Source organism: Saimiri boliviensis, chromosome 2 (genome assembly GCF_048565385.1).
Source record: "Saimiri boliviensis isolate mSaiBol1 chromosome 2, mSaiBol1.pri, whole genome shotgun sequence".
NCBI lineage: Eukaryota > Metazoa > Chordata > Mammalia > Primates > Cebidae > Saimiri > Saimiri boliviensis.
The window spans coordinates 9840654-9857739 of record NC_133450.1 but is presented as its reverse complement, the minus strand read 5'-3'; the positions used below and the strand labels follow the sequence as shown (position 1 = coordinate 9857739).

The 17086-nt window shown below is 54.2% G+C and overlaps 1 protein-coding gene across 2 annotated transcripts in view; it reads left to right on the top strand.

The window, feature by feature from the left end:
* Positions 1-1306: 1306 nt before the first annotated feature.
* Positions 1307-17086, top strand: part of CORO2B (coronin 2B) — a 152320-nt gene continuing 136540 nt past the window's right edge. The window contains exon 1 of one of the 2 annotated variants that reach the window (XM_039469245.2): positions 1307-1943. In XM_039469245.2, the coding sequence (XP_039325179.1) occupies positions 1929-1943 (15 nt within the window). In that variant the 5' untranslated portion in view covers positions 1307-1928. Of the gene's footprint in view, positions 1944-2073; positions 2324-17086 lie in introns of those variants that run through there. The other variant, XM_074392745.1, reaches the window with a different exon arrangement.

Here is a 17086-nt window from a genome sequence, read left to right as displayed (position 1 = left end):
CAAGGAGGTGGAGCCCTGAGAGGTGGGGTGCAATTGGGTTAGTGCAGAAGAATAAAAGAGCATTCCTGGCAGACAAGCACCGTGGGAATATGCCTTAGGAAGGGTTTGGCACAGAGATGCCTGAGGTCTGCGGCACATCTGCTACCCAAGAGATTTAGTCAGTCCCTGGAACGCCTCTGGGGAATGAATAGTTGCTTACCTGCGCCCTAAGACACCTGTGAAACTCAAATTAGGCAGCAGGTAGGAATGGACCCTGGAGTTCACAGATTCAAAGCACAATGCTGAGCCTTGATTTAAGTAGACTTTCATTCAAGTCCTCGCTGTGACACTGTGTGCTCTTGGGTGGATTCCCTCCCTTCTCTAAATCTGTTTACTCACTGGCAAAGTGGGGATGGTAATTCTTTCTCACACTAATGCATTTAGGGTTCCCAAGAAAATGTAGTTAAAATAGCATGAGGACCCACAAAGCACTTCCTAGAGGCTGGTGACTCTATTATTATTGCTCCAATCTAAAGACTGGTCTCCTGGAAGGCAGGCCCATCTCCTCTCTGTTCCCCCAGCACTTGCCACCGAACAGGTGCTCATATATGACGTTTCCATCGCTGTCCTGGTGAATTGCACTGGTAATTAACGTGGAGCAGGAAGCCAGCTCTTCTGGGTTTGCCAGGCTGTCGTTCCTGGAGGACCCCTCTGCCTCCACCTCTGCCAACCCCAACGGAAACCCGTTGTGCCCACGTACTCGGGAGGGAGACTCCTTTCTGAAGACGGGCGAGGTCGCCTTCAGGTGATTGTCCCTAAAATCCCCGCAGCAGCTCCAGGTCACAGTGTGCCCCGAGTCAGGATTGGATCCACACACAGGACACACGTATGTTGTCCCTCCAGGAGTGGAGCGGCACTCGGTGGTAGTGTAGACAGTCCTAGGGCAGGGCAGCTTCTATAACAAGAGGTCCCTTAGGGATCTGGCGGCGAAGTGGAAAGAGCGGAAGGAACGACTCGGGGCCATAGGTCCTGTGCTCTGGTCAAGTCACTTCCCGCGTCCATCCCCCTCGGGTCGCCAGTTTCCTCCTCTGTAAAACTGACTCAGGCGGCCTTCTGGCAAGTCATCGCGGCGGGAACTAGACTGGAACGCGCGCTTAGCACAAATCCGTCCGGCCACCCTGTGCCCGGGGTCAGCGCGAGGTTGGGGTGCGGGCAGGGCTCCCGGGCTTGCGGCTGCCACGCCCCTCCCAGCCCGCCCGCCACTCTCACCGCCCACGGGCCGACTTTTCGAGCCTCCAGGGGGCGAGCCCCGCCGCCTTCTCTGCCCGCGCGGCGCCTTGGCCGTCCAGCCTGTGACTTCACCAGCGTGCCCCGGCCAGCGGGGCACCCGAGAGCGGGGGGCGCCGCCCGCGCCCCCAGCCGGCAGGTGCCGGGAGCCAGCCTCGCCTAGCCGCGGGGCGTCCGCAGGCCCGAAGGGGTTAAGGCCGCGGGCCCGGGCGCCCGTCCCGGCTCCGGGAGCGGCGGTGCCCGGCGGCCGGCGATCTGGCGGGAGGCGCGGGGCACGGCCGCGGGCGGGCTGCGCTTCCTCCTCCGCCTCCCTCCGCCTCCTCCTTTGTAGCGAGTTCCCGGCCCCTCTTCCTCCCCCCGCCCCCCAGCCCGGGCCCTCTCCCTCTCTCCCTTTCTTCCTGCCTCGCCTTCCTGCGGCGAAGGAGGCTCATCTATTATAAATGCACATTCGGGGCTGACATCAGCGACGAGCGGCGGGCGAGCGCCGACGAGCGGTCCCAGCGCGCTGCCCGCCCGGAGCGCAGCCCCCAGGCTCGGCCGAGCCGCCGGCGGGGCGCGGGGAGCGCGCCGGGAGCTGCCTGACCCCTTTCCCGCCGCCGCCCCGGGCCGCCGCCGCCCCCGCACGCCGCGCTCGCGCCCCCGCTCCGCCGCGGAGTTTCTGCATGACTGTCACAAAGGTAAGCGCCGCTCGCCTGCCGCGCCCGGGACCCGCCAGCGCCTGCAGCCCCCGGGCTGGGCTGCGGGGGGCGCGGGGGTGTGGGTGTGGGGAGGGGGCGCCGGGGCCGGGAAGGTGCGGCGCGCGCCTCTCTTGCTCCCCCAGCCGCTCGAGTCACTCCGGCCCGCAAGGAGTGCGGAGGCCGGGGGAGGACGCCGCTCTGGCAGCCCCGGCGGTTTGGCCGGCAGCCGTCCGCGCCCGGCCCAACCCCGGGACTGCATTTTTAACCCTTGTTTGGGATGCTGCATTTTTAACCCCTGGAGAGCTGGGCTGGGCGGCTGGTGGTGTCCCTCCGGGGAGCGCGCGGCGAGGAGCGTCGCTGGCAGGGGCTGGTGCTGAGCAGTGAGTGTGGGGATGGGCCTGCCGCCCCGAGGAGGCCAGAGGAGGGGAAACCCCACCCCACCTGCCGGGCTCCGCCGCCCATGCCGGGAGCGCTGGCTCCGCTCCAAAGCCACTCTGTGCAGAAGACGCTGCCCAGTCCCGGGAGCCGCTACCAGAGACAGGGCAGGTCCAGGTGGTTGGCTTAAAGATGTGGGGAGGGAATGTGACAGGGGAAGCAAAGGTGGGCATCTTGACAGACCCCCGTATTGGAGGACGATTGTTGGGCCTTGCCATGGGGGCCCACGTTTATTGGAGAGACTTTAGGGACTTCCCAGTTGTAGGGAGGAAAGAGTTAAGAGGAAAGAAAGATGATTGGACAGTGGAAAGTGTCAGGGTCAAGGGACCAGGGAGACCTGAGTTCAGTCCCCAGCTTTATCTCAAATCCCCTGGATGACCTCTGTCCACTTTGGGTCTCAGTTTCTTCTTGTGTGCTGTGAGGGTGATAATATGGGTCCCGGGTGGTGACAGGCTGTTGAAGAACCAATAAAATCCAGGGTGTGAACCCACACTCTGCCGAGGGATCTGTCTGGGTACTGAGCTCACCGTCTGGCGGTGGCCTTGGGCTTGGGCTTGGCTGTCCATGCAAGGGCCAGACTCCACCCATTTCAGCTGCCCAGCTGGGTCTCAGAACTGGGGGCCAGAGGCCAAAGTGGGACTGCCTGTGGTCACAGCAGAGGGGCCAGATGGAGGGTTGGGGTGCAAGTGATGGAGGTGGGGTGGTTCTGGCCCCCTCTGGTAAATCAGGGCCTACCCATGCCCTCATGAGACCTGCCCCAAGACTGCATGTTCGTGAGGATTCTTGGGCCCAACTCCAAACTCTGCCATTGGCCCTGGTTCTGGGACTTGGGAGCATCGTGAGAAGATGAACTTGAGGGTGCAGGGGCTTCTTCAGCACTGGCTACTTCTGGAGGGGCTGCTGTGACTCTGGGGGGGGGTAGGGTGCTTAGTGTTTTGAAGTGATACAAATGCTATTCAGCTGGGATGGATTATTATCATTAAGGTTGTTCATGTCAAAGATGCAAGCAGGCTGGGACAGAGGAGTAATGGATGGGCCCGGCTGGAGAGATAAAGGATGGGAGGTTTTAATAATAGCGCTGAGGATTGACTCGGCGCCTCCCCTGTGTCTCTTTATGTGCATGAACTCCTGCAGCCTTCCTTCTTCGGAGGCCTGCAAGGAAGGTGTGTTCAGTTCTCTTTAGCAGCGGAAGGAGCTGAGGCTCAGGGAGGTGAAACGACTTGCCTGAGGTCACACAGCATGTATGTGGCAGAGCTGGGGTGTGCCCTCAAGTCTGTCTCAACCTATGGCCAGTGATCTTGGCCCTGCTCTGCACTCTTGGGCATCCTGGCTAGTGGAGGACTTCCTTGGTACGGGAGCACTGCCTGGAGACGTGACCATTGAAGCAGGGATGGGACAGGGAGTCCACGAAAGTGGGTGCTCCCCTGTTAAGCCCAGTGGGAGGCCCAGCTTCTTAGTATCCAGTGATTATTCAACACTCTTCCACCTCCATACCCAGCCCCCAACAAACCCCTCCGTGTTGCTCACCTCCTGCTCTAACGAATGTGGCTCTGGCTTAAGCCAGCTCAGAGTATTAAATAAAATCCCCACCTTAACCCTATCTTCTCTCCCCTTGCTGGCCCTTCACAGACCGGCGTGTCCCTGTGGGAAACAGGGAGCAGGGGCATGCAGGAGAGGCCCTGGGGACTGACTTGCTGTCTACAAGCCTGCCGGTAGTGGCTCCGCCAGTACCATAGGGAAAGCCACCAGGCTCTGGAAGTCCGAAGGCCTGGCCCCTAGTCCCAGCTCAGCCACCAACGGGCTGGGTGACCTTGGACCAGCCAGTCATTTCCATCCTTGGGACTCTGCTTTTCCGTCCGTCAAATGTGGGACTTGGTTCCGATGATCTCTAGGGCCTCTTCCGCTGAGCCTAGGTACAGCGTCAGTTTGGCAAGAAAGCCACCTTTGATGGAGATTGGGAGACTCTTTGTTCTCCGGGGGGTGGTCTGTTTACAAGACAGTTAAGAAGCAGAACCCTAAAGAGGGTGTGAGAGGTGGGATCACTGCTGACACACTGGGCCTGGTAGGTAGGGGAATCAGTTTGAGTGAGCTCCCAGGGCAATGTCTTGGGCTGCAGCCTTCTCTGCTGCTTCTCCTCCGGGCAGAGGGTCATGGGTGGGTCCCAGCTTCCTGCCCCTTGGATGCCGCCTTAGCCCTTGTGTCGGGTCCCCTGAGGGCAGAGTCCTCTGGGCCAGGGTTAATGGGGACGGCAGGAGCTCAGAGAGGCCTGGCAAGTGGAGAAGAGGAAACCAGATGGGGAGTTGCTAGGTCTTCGGTAGACTTTCCATAGAGGAGGTGAGCCCGTTTTCCGTTTTCCGTTTTCCGCCTCTCTTTCATGCATTCCCTTCCCCCCTTAATTGTGAGGCGCAGCTGCTGAAGCTGCAGGCAAGCCTGTGGGTTTCTGAAGGACTCCTGCCCTCACTGGCCTTAACAACACAGAGCCCTGGAGACCTTCTAGCCCCATGATATTTCTCCCGGTTACCTGGTTATGTTTGTTTGTGTGTTTGTTTTGAGATGGAGTTTTGCTCTTGTTGCTCAGGCTGGAGTGCAATGGTGCGATCTCGGCTCTCTGAAACCTCTGCCTCCAGGGTTCAAGTGATTTTCCTGCCTCAGTCTCCCAAGTAGCTGGGATTTCAGGCATGCGCCACCACACCCGGCTAATTTTGTATTTTTAGTAGAGACAGGGTTTCTCCATGTTGCTCAGGCTGGTCTCGAACTCCCGATCTCAGGTGATCCGCCCGCCTCGGCTTCCCGAAATGCTGGGATTACAGGCATGAGCCACGGCACCCAGCTCCTGGTTATGTTTTAAACTCTATTTTATTGTGTATAATTTAGTAGGCTACTTTAATTTCTTTATGGGATGAGAAACAGAAGACAGAAAAAGGGAAGGAAGAGCGGAGGGAAGGCTCTGATGCAGAGCCGTGAGCATGCGCAGGAGGTCAAGGCGCTGCCTCCTCTCAGTCTTAGTCCAGTGTGCTTCCTAGGGCAGCTTGGGGCGAGGGAGCCACGGCTGCTTTCCCCGAGACAAGTAGCTCCAGCCGATTTTTTTTTTTTTTTTTTTTTTTTTTTTTTTTTTTTTTTGAGACGGAGTTTCGCTCTTGTTGCCCAGGCTGGAGTGCAATGGCATGATCTCGGCTCACCGCAACCTCCGCCTCCTGGGTTCAGGCAATTCTCCTGCCTCAGCCTCCTGAGTAGCTGGGATTACAGGCACGCGCCACCATGCCCAGCTAATTTTTAGTATTTTCAGTAGAGATGGGGTGTCACCATGTTGACCAGGATGGTCTCGATCTCTTGACCTGGTGATCCACCCGCCTCGGCCTCCCAAAGTGCTGGGATTACAGGCTTGAGCCACCGCGCCCGGCCTCCAGCCGATTTTATGTTTCAAATTCTTCTGACTGCTTTGTATACCTTTCTCTTTCTGTTCCATCGAGGTCATGGACCAGATCAGCAGCGCTTCTCCACTTCTAAATACCTGTTTCTACATTGCTATCACCTGGAAAACCAGAGGACCAAGTCCACTAAGAGAGTTGTGTGTAAAGTACAAGTTAATGGGCTATAAGAAAGCCTGGGAGCTGAAGTGTAGGCCTTTGCAACCTGCTTTGTACTGCTCGGAGGTGCTTTTGAGTGGCTGCTGGCTGTGATGTGACCAGAGTAGGCCTTTTAGGTAAGGGAGGAGGTGGCTTAGAGTGAACAGGCTCCCCAGTTTGTAGGTGTGCCTTGTTGAGTTAGATACTAGTGAGCTGAATTCTTTTCAGCTTCCTGAGCCTGGCCCGGGGGGTCAGCAGTCCAGGTACCCTGAGCAGCAGAATGGCCCTGCTGCACCTCAGAAGGCCTTAGGGGAAGGAGTGTGGGAAAAGAGAAGACCCTGGATGTCAACATCCTCCTCCCTGCTAAGCGGATCCATGAGCAATACAATCAGCTGGGCCCTGGCCCCTCTTTCTATGGGCAGCCTTCTCTCTCCTGCCCCAGCCCCTGCAGGGCACAGCCTACTGATAGGAGCCAATGGCTCCCGCTGAATGTGAAAGGACTGAGGATGATGTTATTCCGCCCAGGTAATAGCAGGCCTGCCTTTGCCAAAGATCATGTTTCTCTAGGGCCCCTACAGAGTCACCTGTAGGAGAATAAGATTTTGGAGCAATCAAATCACCCAACCCTTTCCCTTGAGACATGAGGGCACGGAGACCCTGGGAGCAGAAGTCGTGACTTGCCCAAAGTCTTTCAGCAAGTTTGAGGATGGAGGAGCTGGCACCTGGGTCCTCCTGATTCGTGATCAGTGCTGTTTCCATCTGGCTGCCCTGGGAAGGGGTCCTGGGGCAGCCTGAGCAGGCACAGATGTTTTGGCCCCACTCCAGGTACCCCACTGCCTCGCCCCTGCCTGTCCTGCCAGGGCCTGGATTTCCCTTGCTGGATACGATAGATGGAAAAAGCATTGTGGGTATGGGAGGAGGGACAGGATGTGGGGCAGAGGAGCAAAGTCCAGAGGAGCCTTGCTCTACCTCCAGTCAGATGGTGAGGTGGATTGCAAGGCCCCTCTGCCTCCAGTTCCCTGGGGCAGAATCTAAGTACCCAGGAGATATTTGAACCTCCAGACATTCTCCATCCCAGTACTTCGTTCTAGTCTGGATGGATCTCCCCGGGAAAGGAAGTGAGAGAGCCAGCACCTCAGAGGGCTTTGGTGAAGAGGAAGCGGGGCTACCCGCACAGATCCAGCTCCCAGACACTTGCGGGTGGGTGAGAGTTCTGCCTGTTCTGTCCACACACCCTTTCTGCCTCCTCTCCCTCCCAGGCCTTCTTCCAGATAGCCAGCGTTCTCGTGCTGGGAGGTGTGCGGCTAGCAGTCATTCATTCCTTTAGCCAGCTCCCTCTGAGCACCTACTCTGGGCCAGGCCCGGTGTGAGGCATTAGGAACACAGACACATCAGCCACAGTCCCTGGGATCCAGGACCTTAGAGGAGAAGAACATGGAAAGGCCAGAGCCCTGAGTTTGGAGTCTCAGGGTCCAATGGGCACAAGCCAGGAGAGGTCTGTCCTGCCTGCGTACTGTAAGTGCCTAATAAACACAGGCCCTTTCCTTCCTTACCGTCTCTCTCGCTCGGCCATGAAGCTCAGTCTCCAGAAAAGCTCTGTCAGGTGCCTTCTTCCTGACTGTCCCCAGAGGCCCTGTGTTCCCCTCCCCCCAGGCATGGCCACCTTGACACCTGTGGCAGCTCTTAGAGGAAGCTGGGGAAAATGTGAGGCTCTCCAGGGCCCCCAGAATCACCCCACCCTGGCCAGCCCTGTGAGGCTGGCACATACTTGAGTTTGGCTGGTTGGGAGTGTGGACACTGTCTGGACCAACGTCCTGGCGGCATGAGGCCCTGGCATCTTAGGGATGGAGTAAGTTTTTCCACTTCTCTCCCAGGCCAGCCAGCTGGAGCAGACATGCTCCAGTGCTGGTGGAGTCTCGGCTCCTGGCAGCTGGGCAGCCCTGATGCTGATTTGAATATGCCCGGCCACAGAGCTTAGCTGAGGTCCAGGAGATGAGAACGCATGCAAATTCCCTCTGCACCCAGCCCTGTCTCCTTCCCTCTTTTCCTGATCAGCCCAGTTGGGTTCGCATTCCTTTTTCTGTAGGCCCTGCAGACTCAGGTCCAGGGGCCTGGAGCATCCTGCAGCCTGGTGAGCTTAGAGCAGCTGGCATGGGGCAGGCCCTGCTAGGAAAGGACAGATGCAAATCCAGTGGCTTCCACATGAAAAGAAGCTGTTTAGAATGAGCTTCTCCTTTGTGGGCCTGGAGTGCAGGACCAGCTGCTAAGGAGACACAAGTGGGATGGGGGTGGGGAGTGGGGGAGAAGCCACCACCGCCCCTCCTCACCCCTCCTTTTTTGCCCCTGCAGAGGCCCCTAGAGGGACTTTGTAATTGGTTTCTGGCTGGCACTCTCCTTCCAATTAATTAACGCAGCGATGGGAGGCTCCCAGGTTCGCTGCGTACAGAATACATACGTGGGTGACTGCCCTGAGGCCCGTCAGCTCTCCTGTGGTGGGGAGGGTCCCCTCTATTTTGGGATGGATAAATAGAGTGGCTGCGTAGAGAGATGACCGCACCCTGGTCCCAGAGCCACTGTGGGCCAGAGGCGGGATACACGCCCAGATCTTCTGGCTTTGAGCCAGAACCTTTTCAATCCGATCACATAATGGTCCACAACCGTGAAGATTAATCACCGTCATCACGATAATAACAGTTATTAAGCAGGCATTGGGCACGCATGATTGCATTTACTCTGTACAACCATGGGGTAGATTCTATTATGCATCCCATTTTCCGGAGGAGGAGAGTGAGGCTTAGTGAGAGTAGGTGAATTTCTCAAGGTCATGGGTTGAATGGGTGGGGAGCAGGGATTTGTACCTGGGCTGTCTGACTCCAGAGAACACGTTCATCTCACTTGCAGGCCTCTGATCCTGAGGCATGATCCTACTCTGCTTCCACTGCCTCCCAGCCCCCACCTACAATGCAGTGGGCTGTGGTCTGCTGTGTCTGTGGCCCTACCACTGAGGATGGGCAGGGCAAAGGCTGGTTGCCTTGAGGGTGACGCTATGGCTGTGTCCTGCTTAGATTTGCCTGTGGTCTTTACTGGAGCTGGGAATCTTGTAAATAATTAGGGGAAGGGTGCTGGGGGAGGAGGGTGTCCTATACGTGGTGTTTGACATCGGATTGGGCTGCTTGGGCAGGGCATTCAACCCAGCGCAGAAGAAGGGTGTGACAGAGGCAGAACGACCTTCTCCATTTCCCCGAGGCTAGCGTGGTTCAGAGAACGCAGGTCCGTGGTCCAGGCCTGCAGCCCTTACCAGAAGCAGCCTTTTCCTGAGATAGCCCCTGATGATTTGGGGTGCCGCTGTCTGGGAATGCTGCCTTTGAAGTCAGACACGGGGCAGTCCGTCATTTACTTGCTGTGTATTCTTGGGCAAGTTGCCTCACCTCTCTGAACATCTGTTTCCCCATCCGTTAATTGGGATTGATGACGGTAGCACTTAAAAGGATTGTTATTCAGATTAAGTGAGCTGATCCATGTGAAGCACCTACCATATGCCTAGCATCTAGAGTTAGCTGTTATTCTCAGGAAGACAGAAAATTAATGAGTGTCCTGGGGCTCATGAAATGGGCAGTACAGGGAACTCTGGGAATAGTAGAGGGCCTGACCTCGTCAGAGGGATCAGGAAGTGACTTTAAGTTGCATCATGAAGGATGAGTAGGAGGTGGAAGGAGGGGATCTGAGGAGGGAGCAACAGGCTGGGGATGAATCGGCAAATGTCCAGAGACGAAAGCCACGGACCATGATCGCTTCCTGCATGTGGGCATTGATGAGAGCATGGTACAAGAATACACTCATTTAACCCTCAGAGCGACATCACGACATAGGTTACTGTTATCATCCTCGCTGTACAGATAAGGACACAGGCACAGAGTCCAAGTCACCTGTAAAAGGTGGCCCAGTGAGGCAGGATGGAGCTGGTCCAGACTCAGGACTGCGACCTCTGGCCTCTTTCCTTCCCCCTGCCTGCTGCTTGGTGATGGGGAGGGTGGGCTGACCCTGGCTGCTTCTAAAACTGACTCAGGCAAGGGGAGTGTGGAAGTGCCACGTTCAGTGGCCCAGCCACCTGCCTCACGGAGCCTCCTTAGGCTCTGTAAGAAGAGCAGAGGCTCTTCTGGCTCTCAGGCAGGAGGGAGAAGTCATTTATTTTTCTAAAAGGAAACTTTGCTCTGGCAGGGAAATTTCTACCTTATATTTTTAGTGGGCTCAGTTATGACCATTTTTGTCTTTAAATCTTTCTTATTATCTACATTGGGCCTTGGTCTTTAAGTGATAGGGAGATATGTGTACACACACACACACACACACACACACACACACACTCTTTTTCTAAAGTGTTAAAGGTTCACACTAGTAGTTTCAGCTACTCAGGAGGCTGAGGCAAGAGGATCAGGCTGGGCAACATAGTGAGACCCCATCTCTAAAAAACAAATAAAAAAACCCTAAGGGTCTGTAGTTTGGTATCTTCTCTGCCTGAGCGCAGAGAAGGTGGATGTTTCACATGGTGTTCATGCCATAGGCTTATACTTACTGGCCCCTGTATGAGATAAATGTTACCACCCCTGGAGGCTCTGGCTGCCCAGAGTGGTGGTGTGTGGAGGCTCACCCTCGGTTGGTGCTCATGCTAATTCCTGGGACACCTCCATAATCAGTATTTAACTCTGGAGATGTCTGAGGTCATCTGGGCCAGCCTTCTGCCTGTATAGCACTCTACACTTCTCAGGAATATAATAACGATTCCTAATTTTAATTTAGATTAGTTTAATAAATACTGGCTGGACACTGTGGTTCACGCCTGTAATACCAGCATTTCAGGAGGCCAAAGCAGGCAGATCATCTGAGGTCCGGAGTTTGTGACCAGCCTGACCAACCTGGAGAAACCCCATCTCTACTAAAAATACAAAAAATTAGTTGGGCGTGGTGGTGAGCGCATGCCGGTAATCCCAGGTACTCGTGAGGCTGAGGCAGGAGAACCACTTGAACCTGGGAGGCGCAGGTTGCGGTGAGCTGAGATCGTGCCATTGCACTCCAGCCTGGGCAACAAGAGCAAAACTTCTTCTCAACAAAAAAGAAAAAATTACTAATTTACTAGTTGGCAGTTTCCAGGCTTTCACCAGGTATTAAGTTCCTGCTTTTAAGGGACCAACAGATAATAAGAACAACAACAATAATAATAGAAGCAGCTAACCCTTCCAGAGTGCTTAGTTTATGCCAAGCATATACAGTATCTTTTATATGTACTAATTCATGTAAGCTTCATGACCGCCTGTGAAGTCTGCGCTATTATTATCCCCCTTTCTATGGTTGCAGAAATGGAGGCCCAGGGAAGGAAAGAAGGTAACTTTTACAGTGTTCCCACAGCCAGGCAGGGACTCAGGCTGTCACGCGGGCCTTCTGCCTTGCCACTTGGTCCGGCTGGTGGGAATGACCCTGAAACACGTGGTCCAGAGCATGGGACCTGCAGGCGGAAGACCCCGGGGCCTTGCTCTTGCCTCTGCTCCTTAACTGTGTGACCTTGGGCTAGTCCCTGGATGTCTCCGAGCCTCTGCGAAAATGGAGTTAGTAGACTATCTCTGTAGGCTGCTCTAATATGTAAGTAATATGGAAAGATGTAAATAAGGCACTTTGTAGATGTCATGGCAGGAGATGGTTTATTGTGATGTCTAATCTGTGCCCCCTCCTTTCTTCTTCCTCACCCTCAAATTTAGGCAGTTCCTTCCAATAGCGAGCCCACTTCTCCCCTGCTGTAGTCCTTATTTCAGAATTGATTCATACTCTGTGGGTGGAAGAGAAAAGTTCATCTCTTCCAAACAGCCTCTATCTGTTTTTACTCTGTCAGGCTAGTTTGGTGCAGATGAAAAGTTGCTTTTCTCTCTTCCTGTTCTGTCTATTTTGGCTGTTTTAATATGCTTGGGACAAATAATCTGGCTATAAAAATGTGGTGTCCTGCTTTCATTTGAAAAGTGAGCCAAATAAAGCATCCAAACCTTGATTTGTTTCATCCTAGCTCTCTGTAGATCAGAGCTCCCTGTGGAAGTCGAGGGAAGGTGGATCCCAGAGCACAGTCCTACCTGGGTCCCTGGGCAGAGAGACCAGGTTCCCACTGTCAAATGACCTTGATCTTTGCTCTAGATACATCCCAATGCTCCCAGGGCTCAGACCTGCTTTTCCCTTAGGTTTATGGAAAGGAATCGCCTCTGCTAGCTTGAGGCATTTGCAGCAAATCATTTAAACCCCTTGAGTTTGATTTCAGAACTAATGGTTTTATAATCTGGAATCTGGTGGAATTTCCAGGACATGGAATGGCTGATGGAAAGAAAGGTGTTGGTGGAAGGCGACGGAGAGTTTAATTCCTGAGATTTTTGTTTAACTCTTGAAGACGTTGCAGGTTATGCCTGCCCTGCTGACCTCCGTGTGGAAGACCAGTTTGAAGAAATGCAGGGGGAAATTTGGGATTCTGAAAAATCTAGAATTCTGGGAAAGGAGATTTTTGCATACCTGAGTGGCCAGCTAATAACTTCATCATCACAAATCTGTCTTCTAGAGACGGTGCGTCTGCCTTCCTGCCTTAGTCATTAAAATATCTGGGAACAAACTCAAGTTATTATGGATTATGGATTGAGGCTGTTTCAGGGCCTGAGTTGTCCTGTTAAACTGACCTTTTCAGGGTCCGGATCCACATTAACGTCTCAATCCTTGGAGCTTCTGTAGCACGTGATCCCTGGTACCGTCCAGCAGGGAAAGGCCTAATGTGCCGTATTGTTTGCTGATTAGCTTAAGAGCGTGGTCCTTGGGTCCCTAACTTGTGAGCTTGCTGAAGCTGGAGATTAGGTCTGATTCTTTTTAGTACCTTTCACAGCACTCATCAAAGGGTTATGCATGCCAGTAAGAGTGTGCTGTGGATTTTTGGAATACCAGGTATAGACATACAAGGTTTGGCAGGAGCAAGACTAAAACATTCCCTGTTGCTGCTTGGGCAAAATCTCTACTAGTAAGATCTGTGGACTGCTAGAGCCAGAAGGGACTCTAAAGATGTACAGTAGACACCCCCATTTTGCAGAGGAGAAAATTGAAGCCCCAGAAAGTTTTCCCAAGGAGGCATAGGGAAGACGTGGCTGAGTGGGGCTCCCCCAAGTTACTGGCAGATTCAGGTGAGGTTTTTCAACTCTGTGTTTTTTTTTTTAGGCTTCTAGTAGTTGCCTGATGTTGGCAGGCCAAGGACTGATAAGAAAGTGGGGAGTGGGAGAAAGTTCCAGAAAGGAGACTTTGAGAACTTAACCTAGGTGGGAGGGGGCACCTGGTTGGAGAGACTTGGCTCCCCAAGTGACCAGCTAGGAAGGCCCTGACCAGAGGCCTGGCTGTGGCAGTGGCAGAGGCAGAGGGAGCAACTTCGGAGCCCTTTCTGCTCACCCATCAGGCTGCGGATGCCCAGGCCTGGCAGTGTGTGCCCTATGTGCCTGGCTGCCCCCCACCTCCATGGTGGCCCGTGGCTCCCGACTCTCCCTCCCGGAAGCTGGCCGTCCTGGCACACTGGGCTGCCGGCAATCTTTCCCTCCTTTTGTTTCTCTGAAACCATGAGAAGGGCCGCTGAGTTGGGAGCCTGGGTTGCTAAGAGCTTTCCTCTGGCCAGACCTTATCACCAGCTTGAGAAGTCTCCTGGCCAAGATTTCCCTGGGACTCTGGCTTGGAGGGAGGGAGGGAGAGGGGGTTGGAGGAAGGGGAGGGGGTGCTCAGGAGCCGCAAACAAAGCTGTCCCTCCGCACCACTACCCCCCTCCCAGGACCAGGAGCAGCCTGGGAGCCACACACTCCGTGGGCCTTTGCTTTTGGAAAGCAGCGGGACCATGGAATAACAAGGTTCTCCGGCGGCCCCTCCCATGCCCAGCCCTGCACTTCTGTTCTCTCAGGTACCCCCATAACTCTGCTGTCCTCCCCACTTTTCGGAGGGGAAGACAGCCTCTGAGAGGATGGCATGTCCTGCTTTTCACAGCAAGAAGGGCACACTGGGCCGTAGCCCCTGGCTGCACCACCCCACGCACACGCGGGAGCTTCAGGCCAGCTGGCGTGGCAGTGGACGGCCGAGGGTGCTGTGGGGCGGCTGGTTAGAATGTCCCCCCTCCACCTCGCTTAGAACCCACTGTAGCGCGCCCTTCCTTTGGGTCTTTTAGGTGTTCTTAAAATACAGTCCCCCTGGGAGGGGTAATAATGCCCTAAGTGGTTGTCATTGACTGGGCCCAGCGTGCTGGGAACAAAACACTCAAGTAACTAATGAGGTGCGGGAAGGCTTCCTGAGAGCCAAGTGAGGCAGGAGGGAGAGCTGGTTACTGTGAGTGAGCCAGTTTTGCCAGGGAAGTGAGTGTGGAGTGGGGAGGGCGGCCAGCCTTATTCTGTGTTCCTCTCCACCCTGACCGCCCGCTTCTCCTGCGCGGGGCCGCCTTCCCCACTCCTACCCCTGCTCAGATAAAGTGAGGACAGAGATTTATTCAAAAGGCATTTGCTGTGTTTTTTGTGTGCCAGCTCCTAAGTGGCACTGAGGGTGCAGGGATGAACCAAAGCCGTCTCTCTCCCTAGGGGGATCCTGGTCTGTAGGATGGAACACGGGCCACTCAGGACACAGGGCTGCAGGGATGTCGGGGAAGGGAGGCTGATGGGTGGAGGGGTGGAACGGCAAAGACAGGGACATGTGCATAGAATCGTGAAGCTGTGAGAGACGGGGCTGGGGAGGCCAAGGAAGCTTTCTGGAAGGAGAGATCTTCCCTCAGTCTTCCAGGATGAGTAGGCAGAGACAGATGAAGAGGCAGGCAAGGCATTCCAGGTTGAGCGGGCAGTATGAACAAAAGCATGGAAGGGGAAACACGTTTGGCTTATTCCAGGAGAGACCAGTGGGTACTGGTGGGCTGGAAAGGGACGGGTTCTGCGTGTGGTTGAAACAAGGTGGGACAGGCAGGCAGGGGCCATGGGGAGCTTCGGATGCCAAGCCAAGGAGCTTGAGCTTCATTCTGTGGTGATGCCGGGAGCCTTAGAGGGGCATTGAGCAAGGGAGTGATGTGATCCCGTTTATACTTTAGCTCTGCCGCAACCTGCGTTGCCCTAGAGGCAGAGAGGTGAGTGGACACTCTCAAAGCCTGTGTGCAATGAGGTGGGGAAGGGTTTTCTGAGCCCCCAGCCCAGACTCCCTGAAGATCTCTCCCTGTGCTTGAGAGCTGAGTGTCACATTGCCACACTCTACCCTAAGAAGGACGTCCTGGCCTGGACCACTCCATGGCAAGGGCCTTTCCCATCTGCCTGGGCTGCCAGATGGTTGGATCTAAGGGTTGAAAACATAGGAGGGGCAGATGGCCAGAAGTTTCCTTCTAGGAAAACATGGTTATAGCATGGCGAGAAGAGCACTGGAATGGGATTTTGGGAGCTCCCGCCTAAACCCCAGCTCTGACCCTCCCAGGCTGTGTGATCTTGGGTTGATCACTTCCTCCTCTGGGTGGGGACTGCCTCCCCTGGTTTGAGGCTGGGTGCAGAGTGAGCTTATGGATGTGAGTTTATGCCCCTAATGCTGCCCAGCCTTGGGCGCTGCTTCGGCCTTCCCTCTCCAGTGTCCCTAGACCCTGCAGCCAGTGTGTCTCCTCCTGCGCCGTGTCCTCCAACCACACGTGCTCTCCAGACTGCCAAGAGCTGTGACAAGTCATGAGACTTGGAGGTTGAAGACCAGAGTTTGAGTCCTGCCAGATTGCTTGCTTCCACTTGGAGGAAGTCTCAACCTTTGTGTTCATTTGCATACACTGGGTGTCAATCCCAGCCCTTTGTATATATAAGGGAATTTTCTGAGTCAGTATCTTTCATGTCTCTTGGATATACCCTACCTGAGCTTATGCTGCCTATTTCATTGGGAGAGCCCTCATCTGATGGAATTCTATCCACTTTTTGATGGTTACCTGGAGTGGGGATAGGGGTAGAGTATTACCTGAGATAGGGTGTGAGGGAACCTTCTGGAGTGATGGTGGTTACATGAATGCATACATGCATAAAAGTCCATCAAGCTGAACACTTCAGATTTGTGCACTGTAGATATGTTACGTATATTTTACATCTCAATTAAAAATAAATAAATGAAAACAAGACTCTTCCCAGCCTTCTGGTTCAAGTCCCACCTCTTAGCATCTATTCATATATTCATTCACTCTACAAATATTTGTTTGTGCTCCAGCCAGCCTAGGCATACAGTGATAGAGACTTTGGTCTGTGTACTGTACAGTATATGTAGAATGTGTAGTATTCTGGTCTGTGTACTGTCATGGGAGCTCAGAGGCACAGAATCTTCAGTGCTCATGGGGACCATGGTGGTGGTTCTCAGCCCTGGCTGCAAATTACCTGGTGAGGTTTAAATGCCTGCCTCTAGGGCCAGCTTCATGTATGTTTTAGTCCATTTTCTGCTGCTATAACAGAATGCCACAGACTGGGTAGTTCATAAAGAACAGTTTATTAAATTAGCTGGGTGAGGTGGCCTGTAATGCCAGCTACTCAGGAGGCTGAGGCAAGAGAATCACTTGAACCTGGGAGGCAGAGGTTGCAGTGAGCTGAGATCGTGCCATTGCACTCCAGTCTGGGTGACAGCGTGAGACTCCCATCTCAAAAAAAAAAAAGAACCGTTTATTTGGCTCATGGTTCTAGAGACTGAGAAGTCCAAGAGCATGGCACCAGCATCTGGTGAGGATCATCCCATGGCAGAGGCATTGCATTGTCAGTGAGTGTGTGAAGCAGAGAGAGGAAATCCGGCCAAACTCATTCTTTTATCAGGAGCCCACTCCCAGGATAATCATATTAATTAATTCAGGAGGGTGGAGCTGTCATGACCTAATCCCCTCTTAAAGGCCCCATGTCTTAATACTGTTATACTGGCAATGACATTTCAACATGAGTTTTGGCAGAGACTTGCAAACCATAGCCATGGGCATGTGACCTGTGCAACATTTGGTTTAATGTTCTCTTGTCACTGTCTTGAAATGCTTCAAAATGTTTGAGAAAGGGGGCCTGCAAATTAAATAGTCGGTCCTCCCTGTCCTCCTTCCCCCAGAACAATAGAATCAGAATCTCTGAGAGGTGGGGT